Source organism: Miniopterus natalensis, chromosome 10 (assembly GCF_054644295.1).
Source record: "Miniopterus natalensis isolate mMinNat1 chromosome 10, mMinNat1.hap1, whole genome shotgun sequence".
NCBI classification, from domain to species: Eukaryota; Metazoa; Chordata; class Mammalia; order Chiroptera; family Miniopteridae; genus Miniopterus; species Miniopterus natalensis.
Genome location: NC_142090.1, coordinates 59,064,186 through 59,079,857, shown reverse-complemented (window position 1 = coordinate 59,079,857; position 15,672 = coordinate 59,064,186). Strand labels below are relative to the sequence as shown.

At 36.5% G+C, this 15,672-nt stretch overlaps 1 protein-coding gene across 3 annotated transcripts in view; it reads left to right on the top strand.

The window, feature by feature from the left end:
• PEX1 (peroxisomal biogenesis factor 1) overlaps positions 1-15,672 on the top strand; it is a 42,411-nt gene extending 26,739 nt beyond the window's left edge. Inside the window, exons 17-24 of one of the 3 annotated variants that reach the window (XM_087821154.1) lie at positions 1,877-1,941; positions 4,274-4,416; positions 4,499-4,602; positions 5,414-5,590; positions 7,316-7,546; positions 8,565-8,762; positions 9,004-9,134; positions 15,395-15,672. In XM_087821154.1, the coding sequence (XP_087677280.1) occupies positions 1,877-1,941; positions 4,274-4,416; positions 4,499-4,602; positions 5,414-5,590; positions 7,316-7,546; positions 8,565-8,762; positions 9,004-9,134; positions 15,395-15,479 (1,134 nt within the window). In that variant the 3' untranslated portion in view covers positions 15,480-15,672. Of the gene's footprint in view, positions 1-1,876; positions 1,942-4,273; positions 4,417-4,498; positions 4,603-5,413; positions 5,591-6,317; positions 6,468-7,315; positions 7,547-8,564; positions 8,763-9,003; positions 9,135-15,394 lie in introns of those variants that run through there. The other 2 variants (XM_087821155.1, XR_015715182.1) reach the window with 2 other exon arrangements.

Here is a 15,672-nt window from a genome sequence, read left to right as displayed (position 1 = left end):
ATGCTGCTATAAATTGTGTACAAATTTCTGTGTGGACATGTTTTCATTTCTCTTAAATATATATACCTTGGAGTGTAATTGCTGGGTAATATGGTAATTCTGTGTGTAACTTTTTGAGGAACCGCCAAACTGTTTCTCACAATGATTGCACTATTTTATGTTCTCACCAGCAGTGTACGAGGGTGCTTTTTTCTTCACATCCTTGCCAACACCATTTATGTTTCTTGATCATGGGTTAGTCTCATATTTGGAAAGCTAGTATGAGCAGTGATCCATTTGGTTCTCCTAATTTGTTGGCTGTTTCACCTTTGCTTGTGTCACACTAGGTCTGAATATTTTCAGAAAGAGAGTGAGTGTGGAAATGAAGGTACATGCTAGCATGTCTCATAGTCCATGTGTAATGCTTCATAGTTCACTAGTCTGGGATCAGATATCTTAGTTGTACAGTTTCAGCATCCAGCAATATTAGTTTACCAAAGAGTGATTAGATTTCAGGTATATTGTAACCGTGCTAAAAATTGATTTATAATCTGAAAGCCAGTTTAGTAATTTGCAATTGAGTTATGTGTACCCTTCTTTTATCACATGATTTTCTGTGAGCTGATTACATGGGTACTCTGGCAATAATGGAGAAACACTGTAACATTTAACTTTCCCTATCTTCTTTTTTTCTGGAGTAACTGTGACCATGCTCTTTTTTCCTTGTCATTGGAATGTGGTTTCACTGTTTTTTCAAAAAACATAATCTCAAGATTAAAGCTTGTGAATATTGTTATATTTTCGATTGTTTCATTAGGGAGGACATCTTACCCCTCGAGTAGATATTCAAATCACAATTTGGGGTCAGTTCTCTATGGACAGTTTTGGTAGAGAGCTAATTCTCTCTTGAGTGGACCAGGGTCAATCCTAAGAGGCATGCATCAAAGACAGAGGCCTCTTTCACTGACCAAGTATGTTGCCTTGTCCCTACTATTTTGCCTTAGTTATTTCTTGTTCTATCCTCTATAGTTCTCTGATTGTATTAAGGAAATCTAATTAAATACTAGCACATTAATAGATATGTAGATGGCTGTGTATTAGATGTTCTTTATTTTGGTCACATATCCTGATCAGTGTTTGGTCTTTTCAAGGTAATGATTTTTCACTGGAGACTATTTTAGGGTCTAGTCAGTTGTTTTTTAAAAGACTATTCTCATGATTGATTTTGTTATATGTAGTAAAGTTTGTTATATATTCTTCAACTTCTGTACAAATAAACCTGTCTCAGTAATTGAAGATGCTGATTAAAGTAATTTATCTCATTACATATTTTTTAGAGTCTCCAAAGATTTGAGATAGATGGAAAATTTTCCTGTAAACCATTTATTACTTTACTAAACAAATAATTATTCAGTACTAACTACGTGGCCGGCATTGGCACTAGAGATTCAGTGGTGAACAAAACTGCCTTTCTAGAACTTACATTCTAATGGTGAGAGACAAAAAGCAGACACATTCAATATATGATATACTGCCAGATGGTGGTAGAGGCTATTTAATAGGACAACAAGCAGGATAAGGAGGTGCAGGGTCACTGGGCTTGTCAAGTAAGGCCTTTCTAAGGATGTGGTGTTTTGTCCCATCTAAATAGAGTGAAGCCATGGGTCATGAGGCTATCTGGGGACAGATGTTCTAGACAGAGGAAAGACCAAGTGTAGAACTTTTGGTGTGATATTTATTCTAGCCACATAATTTTTAAATGTGTTTAAGAGGCATTTATTTAATCAAATTAAAATTTTTCCATGACTGCATTAGATTTAATCATAAATAAAAATTATATATTGTTTTAAAATATAATTTCATCTTAATTCTAATTTAATTTAATTTTATCTCATAGGGGCCAGAGTTACTCAGCAAATATATTGGAGCAAGTGAACAAGCTGTTCGGGATCTTTTTGTTAGGTTGGTTCCCTATGAGTGTTTTTTAAGTAACAGACTCTATTATTTATCAGTCAATGCTTTCTGGTCTTCAGTTGTTTTTGTTTTTGTTTTAAAAGGACTAATGTTTGAAAACTGTGATTTATGAATAAAGATTCTGTTTTACCAAATACCATTTACATATAAAACATTTTCAGTATTAAGATTTGGAAATTATTTGGTTTTATGTTTTCAATAGAAATATTCGCGAAATGCTGAAAGTGGAATCATAAGTGGTTATTCAAAGGAATCTCAAAGTAGATCCTTATATGAACCACATAATCACTTTAGTTTATCTCTTTTTAAGTGAAGATTCCATGTGGTCAACTTAATTAAAATAGAGTATAATGATTACTGCATTTATATAAAAATACATATGAATGAGAAGCTAATATTTAAGAATCAAAATAATTATTTAAATATGATCAGATTATAGAGAGTTTTTAAATTAAAAAGCTACTCTGTTTCATTCTTCTGAAATTTGATTATAAAATAAGCAATTAGAATATATGTAATGTACATATATATACATTTTGAAGAATAATAATGATATGAACTCTTGTATATCCACCACCCAATTTTAGAAATGGAACATTACCAGGAAAGCATTGTTATAGATAAAGACAGTCCCCATATTGACAAAAGGGGTGATTTACCAGCAAGACAGTACAGTTCTAAAAATTTTTGTATCTAATACTATAGCCTCAAAATATTTAAGGCAAAAATTGACAGAACTGCAAGGAGAAATTGACAAATCCACCTTCATAGTAGAAGATTTTAACACACGTCTCAGTAATTAGTTACATTGAGGTTTAAAAATAGTAAAAATTTAAAATATTTAAACATATTCAACAAGATTGATCTAAGCATATTTAGAACATGGACCCAACAACTGGAGAATATACATTCTTTTCAAGCACACCTGGAACATATTTGAAAACTGGCCATGTGCCACACCATACATAGCAATGGCAGTAGGTTTCAAAGAAACAGTATCATACAGACTCTATTTTCTGAAAACAGAGGATAATCCCCTCCCATACATTTAGATATTTTTTAGAAAAACAAAAAACTCTTCTAAATAATTCATGGGTTAAAGAGGAGATCATAATAGAAAATGCTTGGCACTATTAAATAATGATAAGTTCATGTATTAAAATTATCAGATGCTGCACAACTTATTTCAAGGAAAATTTATAGCCTTAAATTCTTAGGAAAAAAGTTGAAAGTTGATCAGTAGGTATCCATCGCATGAAATTAGGAAAGTATAAACTAAAAATGAAATAATAAAGGTAAGAACAAAAATTAATGAAATAGAAAACAGTTCAGTAGAGAAGTTCACAAACCCAAATATTTTTTGAAAGCTTAGTACAATTGATCAAGCTCTAGCAAGACTGATCAAGAAGAAAGAGAGTATGAATGAACAATATTAGGGATAAAAGGTGGACATGACAAATGATATACCAGAAATGTAAAAGATAAGGGAAAATTATGAAGTAATACTATGAAATTATGCCAATACCTTTGAAACTGGGGTGACATAGACAGAAATATAAGTGACCAAAATCAAGGCAAGAAAAAACAATCTGAATAGTTTTATAACTAGGAAAAAAATGAGTAATTTGTTAAAAATCTTTTCACAAATATCAGACCCAGTTGGTTTTCTAGGAGAGTGTTGGCAGTCATTCTATGAGAGATCATTCCAGTCTGTTGTTGGCCCCAAATTTATCTTGTCATGCATTTAATAAGGTATTTGTTGGGTGTTTTTTTTCAGTCATGACAGGTGTTTTGTATTAGGGGCAATTCTTCAGACATCTAGCCCAGCCTGTTACCAGAGCTGGAATTTGTTCTCTTTTTAATTGAAACAAAATTAATTAATAAATCCAAAATCAAAGTTCAAATTAGAAAAAAATAATATACATAACCAAAATATATTTCATAGAGAATTCTTACAAAACAATATGAAAATAATGAGCTTTCCAAATTTTAAGTGGACAAAATGACATGAATAGGCATTTCATAAAAGAAAGGTGGCCATTAGGCATATAAAAATGTTTACTTATGTTAAGAACCAAAGCAGCCTTTCACTTGTTGACTAAGACTCTGGGTTTGTTTCAGTCCCTGTCGAGAACCCCGGAGTCTCAAGCAAACACCTTGACCCTCTAAGACCCATTTACTGAAAGCTAGGCTCATTACATATGCCTTGCCATTTTCAAGGATTCATTGTGAAGATTTAAATAAATACATAATGGGTGTGTGTATGTATATAAAATTACTTTGCAAACTCTGAAGCCCTATTCAACTGTGTTTTTCCCAGAGCTCAGGCTGCAAAGCCCTGCATTCTTTTCTTTGATGAGTTTGAATCCATTGCTCCTCGACGTGGCCATGATAATACAGGCGTCACAGACCGCGTGGTTAATCAGCTGCTGACTCAGTTGGATGGAGTAGAAGGCTTACAGGGTAATAATTGTAAATACTGAAATGTTTTATTGTAACAAAATCTCACCAGGATTTAGTAAAGAATTTTTCCTTTTTTCCCTAGGTGTTTACGTGTTAGCTGCTACTAGTCGCCCTGACTTGATTGACCCTGCCCTTCTTAGGCCTGGCCGACTAGATAAATGTGTATACTGTCCTCCTCCTGATCAGGTGACAATTTTATATTTAGAGTCCAAAACCCAACAAATGCTACACTCTTTCCTTGTGAACTTTACTTCTGCCAGGTAATAGCAATTGTCCTCAGAAGATCCTCTTTAGGCAAAGGTCTTAGTCACTGTTTGCTTACAACGTGAAAAAGTTCTGAATTGGATACAAAGCCTCCCTTTGGTCCAGCCATTTCCATGCAAGTCTGAAAACTGTATGATCTTTCAGTGTTGGCCTGTTGGGGAAAAAAGAAAGGAAGCCTCAAGTATTGCATGTCCCCATTCTCTGTGTTTAAAGATAACACACTTCATTATCCCAATAAAAGACTGATACAGAATCAAGCATATGACCAGTAAGCACATTAGCAGGTTACATAGAGATATGATTCTTAACTCTTCTTAGTCCTGAGTTGTCCCAACTCTTCTTCCCAAATTTAGAAACTAAAGAATAAATTAGTCAGAGGTATAAAATATCTAAATGCGTCACATGTAGCTTTTATTTAAATTATTTTAATTTTCCTTTTGAAACACTTTCTCAGCACATTTGCCCAGATGTAGAAAATAAGCACTGTCTGAATAAGAAATCATTTACACTGAATAATTAAGAATGTTGATTTTCATTCATTTTCCTCCATGTGTTCCTTCTGTTAAGGAAAAAGTTCCCAGGAGGACAGATAGTAACGTGGTGGTACATCTTTCAACTTACTTGTAAAGCTTATTGGATATGTAAAGTTAATTTATGAAAAATCATAAGATACAGTTTAAAGTAATTAATTTTATGTTTTATTGGTTAAATCAGTTAGTTTTTCTCCCTTCAGGTGTCACGTCTTGAAATTTTAAACGTTCTCAGTGGCTCTGTACTTCTGGCAGAAGATGTGGACCTTCAGTATGTGGCCTCTGTAACTGACTCCTTTACGGGAGCTGATCTGAAAGCTTTACTTTACAATGCCCAGTTAGAGGCCCTACACGGAAGGCTGCTGTCCTGTGGGCTCCCAGTAAGTTATATGAGATCGTTACTAAGGTGTTTTGTGAGTGATGAGAAAAGTTCAATATCCAAATCTCAACCTTAAAAAATTCCTATTTTTGCCAAGCCAGCATTGACCTATGATCTAGGAGATCGGGGTTCGATTTCTGGTCCGGGCACATGCCGGGGTTGCAGGCTTGATCCCCAGTCGGGGTCCTGCAGGAGGGAGCCGATCAATGAATCTCATCATTGATGTTTCTGTCTCTCCTTCTCCCTTCCTCCCTCTGAAATCAATGAAAAATTTTTAAAAATTTCTATTTTTTAGCAACTTTGGTAAACTGTATAAAAATTTACCTTTAGTCAAATATTCCCTAGTTGGAATATTGCCTTTGCAGAGAATTTGTATGTAATAATGAAGAGTTTGGTGTCTTTTTCTTTAACATTACCTTACTCTTGGTAAAATGTTGATGTGTAGAAGGATGTTATTTAAATTGGGAAATCATGAATTAGATAATAGAAAAATATTGGAGTTTTTAGTTTTATACTTTAATTTTTAAAAAAGTTATTTATTTTGAAGTTCAAATTGTCCCGGATCTGGCCAGTAGGAGCTGCTTTGGGATGGCTTCTGTATCCCTTTGATGTGTCCTCTCATTCTTTGGTCATTCTTCCTGATACAACAGGGTGTTCTTGGTTTATCTTGTGCTTTCTGTATCCCAGCCTGTTCTCTGAGGATAGTATTTTGATTTTTTTTATGGCAGGTAATTTGAACTCTGCTATGTGAAGACTTTACCATACATTTTCTAGGAAGGGTTTTCCTGTGTACTTCTCTTCCCTACTTTTTACTGGAGATTCTTGCAGGTCCTGATGTTCCTAAAGCAGATACTACTAAGTTTTTGCTATTAATTTTGGTAAGCCATTGAAGTTCTTTATCTGTAAAGCACTCTATAATGATAAAGCATCTATAACATGGTTGATTCATCAGAGTTGAAAAATATGAATAGAAAAAGACATAAAAATAAAACCAGAGGTCTGACTCCTGGGTTTGTTACAGAATTTGAGAAGAGATGGCACATTATCTACACATTCCATCTTGGGTTTTTTTTTTGTTTTTTTTTGTTTTTCTTTTAAATATATCTTTATTGATTTCAGAGAGAGGAAAGGAGAGGGAGAGAGACAGAAACATCAGTGATGAGAGAGTCATTGATCGGCTGCCTCCTGCACTCCCCCAACCAGGGATTGAGCCCGCAGCCCGGTCATATGCCCTGACCGGGAATCGAACCCTGATCGCCTGGATCCTAGGTCGATGCTCAACCCCTGAGCCATGTCCGGCCAGGCTTGTCTTTTTTTAATAGTTTGATTTTTATTATGTCTTCAGAGCCATTAGAAAATAAGAGCTTTTTCGCCTGGCCGGGCGTGGCTCAGGGGTTGAGCAGCAACCTAGGATCCAGATCACAGTTTGATTCCCGGTCAGGGCACATGTCTGGGTTGAGGGCTCGATCCCCAGTCAGAGGTGTGCAGGAGGCAGCTGATCAATGACTCTCTCCCTCTGCCTTCCTCTCTCTGAAATCAATAAAGAAATATTAAATAAAAAAAAATCCAAGGGGAGAAACTAGTGTAAAAATAAAAAAGGAAAATAAGAGCTTTTTTGAAAAATGCCTCAGGTTACCTTGTACTCTTCTGTTAGAAAATGTTGTGTTGTTTATTTCTGAGTTGTATTATTTAGATCTTTATAACTGGTTGTCCTTTTGTGTTTTAGGATGGAAGCTCCAGTTCCGACAGTGACCTAAGTCTGTCTTCAATGGTTTTTCTTAACCACAGCAGTGGCTCTGACGATTCAGCTGGGGATGGAGAGAGTGGCTTGGAGCAGTCCCTTGTTTCTCTAGAGATGTCTGAGGTGCTTCCAGATGAGTCAAAATTCAATATATACCGGCTCTACTTTGGAAGCTCTTATGAATCAGAACTTGGAAATGGAACCTCTTCTGATTTGGTATGTTGTGCAGTCATTGCCCAGTGCTGAGATAAAAAGCCATATGTTGATGTAAAGTTGGACAGTGATTTGTGTCCTAACCAGCCCCACATGTTCTTTCTGATGGGTGGGTTTTTCAGTAAAACAGTCTTGTTTTCCTTCCTTACACCGATTAGTTATTTTCATTCTTTGATAAGAACTAGAAGACAGAGGGGGAGCCATAGTAGCCAGTTGGTTTCTTTCAGGTTTATCTCCCTTCATCACTGATTCCAGACATCTTTAGTAGCAGATTCATTTTATATTAAACTTAAATTCTGTTATTATAGAATATTTGAGGATAATGAGAAATTTGGTACAATAATGTAAAAAATTTTTGACAACGAAAATTGTAACACTTTTGGTAGAAAGTATAAGCACAGTAAAAATGTTATGAGTAATAATCTAAACATTTTTTTGTGTTGAGACATTAAGTATGGACAATATCATTTATTTTTCTAAATTAAAATAGCGTTTAACACATATACCCCCCCCCATTAACGGTGGTTTGCTATTATTGGCACATATAACATTTTTATATATAGTTATATTTTTCTTGGTTTTGGTAAGTTTGCCCTATTAATTCAGGTTGAAAATATAAAAGTGACCCATTTTATTCCCAAGAATAGTAACCTCTTGTTTTAATTCTAGTCTTTAATTCTGTTTTCTGTTTCTTCTGTAAATGTCTCAGAGCCTTATATTTGTTAAAAACTAAGAATAAGACCCATTTGGACTCTATCTCTAGAGCATTAGTGTGGTGGATTTAATAACAAAGCATTATAAGTACCTTGTGTTGTGGCAGTTTCCACTTTGGTGGTTCAACAATATAGCTATAAATGACCTTTATAGAATATGAACAGTTTGCTTAATTTTAGTTAATTAAAATGTAAGCTTATCCATGTTAAGGTTTTAGTGCTTAAAGTTTTTAACTTTCTCTTTGATAAATACATACTTTTTTTCTTCTCTCCTCTTCCTTCTCTCATTATTACACCTAACCATGCAGAGCTCACAGTGTCTGTCTGCACCAAACTCCATGACTCAGGATTTTTCTGGAGTTCCTGGGAAGGATCAGTTGTTTTCACGACCTCCAATGTTCAGAACAGCTTCACAGGAAGGTTACCAAGAACTTACCCAGGAACAGAGAGATCAACTGAGAGCAGATATCAGTGTTATCAAGAGCAGATACCGGAGCCAAAGTGGAGTATGGCTTTTCTCTCCCCAACTTTTAAAAAAATTTGTTTTAATATGTATTTATCTGATTTGTAAATGAGCTATGAGCTATGTTTATAAACAAGGGACTGAAACGCATTGATCAAATTGCTATGTGCTTCCTGCTTTCAAACAAGTTTCAGTAGCTTATCAGTAGTCTCCTGAAAAACTGATAAGAGAACAACACTGGGGACTGCTGCTTTTTAATCATGTCATTTTCTTTTTCATTTAAGGAGGATGATTCCTTTAACCAACCAGGACCAATCAAAACCAGCCTGGCCATTAGTCAGTCGCATTTGCTGACCGCACTCAGTCACACAAGGCCATCCATTACTGAAGACGACTGGAAGAATTTTGCGGAGCTGTAAGTAACAGATTCTGATTCATACGTATAGATATTATTAGCGGTGACAGTTATTCACTTACATTTCTAAAGTTCTTAGTTAAAATCACAAATAACATTTTGAATATTTAAAAACCAATTCAGAAATTTGTTTAGTAGCTCTGCTTTTAAACACCCAGTGCCCGGCTGGCGTGGCTCAGTGGTTGAGTGTTGACCTATTCCTGGCCAGAGCACATGCCCTGGTTGTGGGCTTGATCCCCAGTAGGGGGTGTGCAGAAGTAAAAATGCATTTTCATTAACCAATTCATTTGAATTAACGAATGACTTAATTTTAAGAGCTTTAAAGAAATAAAAGGAAAATTAAAAGCTCAAAATGATTTCAGTATATAGTTTGTAAAAATTGTTATGAAAAACATACCTGTTTCACTTTCAAAATAATTTGTTGTTTTTTTTATCTCAAAATATTCAATACATTCAAGTTTACTCACTTGTACACATTTGGATTTATAGTCTTCTTGCGATTGTCTCTGTAGTGACTTAGGAATCTGAGGCTCATAGATTAGGGACCATTCTAGGTGAATGATTTAACTCAAGAAATGCTTTTTCCTCTTCTTTAGAAGTTACAACTCTTTCTTATTTAACTTTATAGCACTTTGGAATATGCATGTGTGTGTACATTTGTAAGGGCAGAAAAATTTTCCCTTCTCGATTCTTTGGCTCGTCTAATAATTAAATTTACATAAGACAGATTAACAGAAAAACAAACTTAGTTGCATACTTATAGGAGCCCCATAAAAATAAGAGACTTAAGACTCAAAAACTCTTAGACATTTGAGGCTTATATACTATCCTGAGCTCGGGATAGAGGCCAGGGATTTAAAAGGGAAGGAAGGTGAGAAGAGCACAGGTGTGGTAATCAATGTTTGCTCTGCAGTGCAGATAAGTCTTTCAGATAAAAGGTTACCTCTGGTGATAGCTCTTTTTCTGGCACAGGCCTCCTGTATAAATGCTTCTAGACAGATAAGGGAGCTGTAAAAAAACTCCTGAGTCTGCTGGGTCTTGATTCCCTTCAGCTCACAATGATGCACCTGCCAAAGTGGCATATTCTGCTCTTTTCAGTCCCACCTTTGAAATTTCCCCAAGAAGTTTCATAGTCCAGAAGCTGAGTTGGTAGATTGTTCCATCTCATTGAAGCAGTCTGTCAGTCCTGAGAATAGATCCGTTTAACTAAACAGTGTGTCTTATTGCAGGAGGCAATCAAGTATTTAATAAGAGGTGTTTCTAAGGAAACAAAAGAAAAACAAAGGTTATCAATTAGAGTAGCATAAACCCAGTCTGAGTTCTGAGGGCTGCCAGTTGAGATTTCTAGGTGTTGGATATAAGTGTCTTTTGCAGGTTGAATGTCTGATGATGTCATTGGGTGTTCAGGTAAACTTTCTGAGTAGCCCACACAGCAACAGGCACAAAGATTGTCTGTGCATATGCTGTTGTGATTTCTGGAAAGTTTATATCTGGTTGTTCACATTCAGTTTTCAGGGCTTCAGGAAAAGAACAGTTTTTGTTGACAGTGTTTCCAAGTCAACAGAGTGGGGGAATTTAGAAATGTTAATTTAGAGAGTTGTAGCCAAATACTGGAGGAAAGTAAAAGAATTCAGGATCCAGTCCAGTTTACCTGTAGAAAACAAAACATTAAAGACAAACATAATTCCTCTTTCTACATTCACCCCCATTTCTAGTGAAGAGAACCACAGTAAGGCTAATCTGTTTGCAAATTAAGTGTAGTTTCAATAAACTTGGCCTGATTATTTACATAAGTGCAGCAGGAATGGTGATTGACTATATAGGCTCTTAAAAATCTGCTTTACTGGAACTTTTCATAAGGAATCTCAGATTGAACTTTTCAAAGCCTCTCGAGGTTTTAGGAAGCCAGGCCAGGGACTCATCAGATTTTGTTTGCAATACCTATATCTGAGTTTGTTCCTCTCTTCTTGAAGTTCCCAAGATATCCTGAGGTTTTTGCATCTTCCAGGAAGTGATGTTCTTTACTCACCTGGGAACCCTGTAAGCAGGTACCAGGCTGATTTTCCAAGGTGCTTTATTGGCTCCATAAAGTCAACCTTACTTAGTTCCTCCTATGTGCATTCTCAAATATGATATTCCAGTTCAAGCCCTCAAAGTATAATCAACGTTTCTGTGTCCTGTTATAAGGAGAAAAGATTCTTATTGAACTTACGCAAGTAACTATATTGTCAAAAAAAAATAAGAATGTTCACTAAGAGTTTCTGAATTCTGGAGGGATCAGGTAGAGAGAAAAAAATGTTTAATCTTTGTTTACAAAGGTATATGTTACCAAATTACTAATAGCTTAAAAGAAAAGGTTTCCTTAAACCGGGGGGAAAACATAAAAGAACTGACAATGTTTCAAACAAAAAATTATAAAAATCCTCATTAGTTTCTCCATTAGAGGCCTACAGATTCTTACCCAGTTCAGTGGTATGCTCTGAATGAAGGTTATCAGAAACCTGTACTTGTTAGAGTACTTTTGCAGAAACACTTTTTCAAAAGCATCAAACTAAGACAGTAACTGTCTGTGAATGACCAAAGTGGCCATGATTAAAGATCTGATGTGAGTTCATTATAATCCAGTTGACAAGGTAACTTGGTTATTTCTGTGACACACAACATTTTTAAGATGATACCTGGAAACTGATATTATGTATCAAGTTTTAGAAATTTTATACAGTTTCTGAAATCCATAACAACATATATCCCTACAGATATAACCAAAAGAAGGTTTGGTATCACTTCTAGGTTTTGGTGGGTAAGTATACTCCATGATGTTACACAAAACTGTCTTAATGACACGTTCCTCAACATATCCTGTCATCAAGTGGTCCGTGACTGTGTATCTATCTAATAAGCCTAATTAGTTTAACATCTCTCTCTCTACAAGGAGAGAACAGATCTTTTGAGATGTCCGAGAGGTTTCTTAAAAATTTCAAAGTGAGCTTGAGGTCAAAAGACTTCATCAGAATTTCACTTGTGGGACATATGTCAAAAATATCAAAAGATTTTAAAACAGTCACATAGGATTATATGTCACTGTGAAACAATATATAGTCCATTTAACACAATATATAGTCCATTTAACCAAAGTGACAAAAACTCTGCAGGCAAATACAGAAAGTTACACAGTTATAAAACAAACAAAAAGCAACTTTAGCTTTTTTAATAGAGAAAACTGACTTCTCTCTAAATTTGGTAGGATGTTCTGAACATGGAGGTAAATACATCCCTGAAGGACATGATTCTTCTAAGTTCATGTCCTGGCTTTCAGCATTTACGGGAGTAACCTATATAACCCCCCAGCCTGAGTGCTATCTGTAAATCTTGTAGGGAAAGGGAAGTTAAAACAGGCAGACAGTGGTACATATATACAATGGAATATTACTTGGCCATAAAAAAGAATGAAATCTTACCATCTGTGACAGCATGGATGGACCTAGAGGATTTTATACTAAGTGAAATATGTCAGAAAAAGACAAATACTGTATGATTTCACATATATGTGGAATCTAAAGAACAAAGTAAAAGAAACAAACAAAATGTAAACAGACTCAGATACAAAGAACAGAGAGTTGGTTGCCAGAAAGGAGGGGGGTGCGGGGAAGCTGGGTGGAAAGGGTGAAGGGATTATGAAGTACAGATTGGTAGTCACAAAACAGTCACAGGGATGTAAAGTACAGCACAGGGAATACAGTCGGTAATATAACTATGGTGCCAGGTGGGCACTGGAAATGTCAGGGGGAGCACTTTGTAAAGTATATGACTGTCTAGCCACTATGCTGCACACCTGAAATTAATACAAGTTATACTGAATGTAAACTAATTGAAAAAACCCAGGCAGACAGGCTGGACTTTGAGAAGGGGAGCTGACGTTGGATATGGTGGCTCCTGTTCTCCCCCTCCCCCCCCCCCCCCCCCCCCCGGTTGAGTCCCTGCGGCTAGCTGCTTTGTCCCGTGTGTCTTCTTCCCATAGCGCCAGTAGCGCAATTGGTTAGCACGAGAGTGCTCTAAAACTTTTTTAAATTTATAAGTTTTTCCAACTCAAAGGATCCATCACTTGGCCATTGACAAGTAGGATCTTACATTAACCTTAATAGTGATTCAGACCAATAAGCCTTTTTGTGACTTAACCATGGATGCAAGAATTGGCCCAAGAGGATGCAAAAGATGCAGCCCTCACAGAATCCATCAAGTTTACTCCCAGAACTAGCCAAAGGAAGCAAAGACCTTCACTGTCGTAGGTGGTAAAAATGGTGTACTGAAAACGGTGTCTGGTTTCCCGTGAGAACATGAGATGCCTCTGGTGACAGACCCGCTAATCTGTGGCACTGGGCAGGCACTCCTGGAATGGGACCTTTTCAGCACTAACAAAACCATGAAGGTTAAGACGACAAAGGCCCCTTATGGGTTGGGAGCCCTTAACTCCCTGAGAGCTGGCACAGTTGGACGGAGAGAGTGCTGCTAGGGACTTCATGCCTCAGACCCTGAGTCTACTCAGCTTGGCCAGATGCAAACCAATACGTGCATCTTCTGACTGATGGAGACCAGGGAGAATATTCTCATTGGTTACAAAGCCAAGCTTTCAAGACAGGACAAGACGAGGAAAACCTCATTCAGCATTTTTATATAGGGACCCACAGCAGAGTCCATCTACACAGATGCAGGTCTAGTGAGATCTGTGAACTCACCAGTCTGTAAGGCTGGTCTGAACCACAAGCTCATGGGACCTATGTCTACATTCTGCCCTAGGATTTTCCTTATGACAAATGAATTTAGAAGTTAAATTCATTTACAAAACAAGTACTCATAACAAATCTTTACCAGAGTTGCTATACCCAAGGAACTAGTTCACACAAGATTTTTTCCTCTTGATCTAAATTTAGAAAAAGGACTCTCCCACTGTCACTTGCACTGGACCCTGCTGGCAGATCAGGAGACGGAGGAGGTAACAATTCTTACCTTCTGCCGGCTCTTGTGGGAGGTCCCAGGATCTCAGCTGCAGCAGGCTACTGGTAAGCTCCATGATGGGCACCAGCCAAACTGTAGCTGTAGAAAAATGTCCCTTAGTTCCTTCTAGGACTCTTTGGCTGGATGAATTAAATTGACATAAAACAGATTAACAGGAGAGAAACATTTAATTTTGTACCTAATTTTGTACCTACTCAAAGGTAGTGAGGCAGTTGAAGCTTCTATGCTGTTCTGAGCTAAGGAAAAGGCCAGGGCTTCAAAGAGGAAAGGGGGGGAAGGCCGTTCACAGCAAGAAGAGGCACACGTGTGCTAATCATGTTTGCCCTGCCGTGCGGGTAAGACTTTCAGATAAAGTGTACTTGGTAATGGCTCTCTTTCTGGTACAGGCCCCCTGTCTAAATTCTAGACAGTTAAGGGAGTGGTAAAAACCCAGAAAACAAAGGGAAGGAAAAATAAGAAAACAAATTTCCCTTAATCCCTCTGCCTCCCAAAGCATATTTATTTGTGTGCTCAGATGATTTTTCTTACTAAAAGAAGACACGCTGCACACACCGCTGTATAGCAGTCCCCCTTTCATCCACCCGTACATCTTGAACATTCTTTCACATCTCACATATGTTACTATATCGTTTTTAACACATTTTATAATATAGCTATGCCACATATCCAATTTTGGGACATTTGTTTCCAGCTCTTCACTGATCAATGTGATAACTAACATTCTTGGAGCTGAATGTTTGAACATATCCTTAATTATTTCACTGGGGTAGAGGTAGAATTGTTGCATCACAAGGCAATCACATTTTGTAAGGCTTCCAAAATCTGTTGCCATGCTGCCTCCCAAAAATACTAATGTATATATTCCAACAGCAATATACTCAGTGCCCCCTTCGCCACACTCTCACTAACATTGAGTATCACAGTATTTCTCTAATCTTGGCCAATTGGAGAAAAATTCTACCTTGTTTCTTTGATTAACACTATAAAGGTTATATTTTTATATTAATCATTGCCCTTTGTATTTTATCTTTTCTGAATTGTCTGTTCATCCCCTTTGCTCCTTTTTCTAGTGGGGTGTTCAACTTTTGAAAATATATTTGTAAGAGCTTACTTTAATTCCTGTTATGAACATTTTTTTTCCAGTTTGTTATTTTCCTGTTTCTTAAAAGTGTTTGCAAACAATCCACTGTCTTTTGTAATTTTAGCATTTACATGTATTAAATATTAGCGCTCTCTTTTTTTTTTAGGTATGAAAGTTTTCAAAATCCAAAGAAGAGGAAATATCAGAGTGGAACAATGTTTCGGCCTGGACAGAAAGTAACTCTAGCATAAAATATACTTTTGGTTTTTTAAATTTTTGTGACTTGTCCCTATGTTGTAACAGTAAAAATGGTGTCTGTAAATTTCTTTCTTTTTTTAAAATATGTCTTTATTGATTTCAGAGAGAGGAAGGGAGAGAGAGAGAAGCATCAATGATGAGAGAGTCATTGATCAGCTGCCTCCTGCAGGCCCCCTACTGGGGATT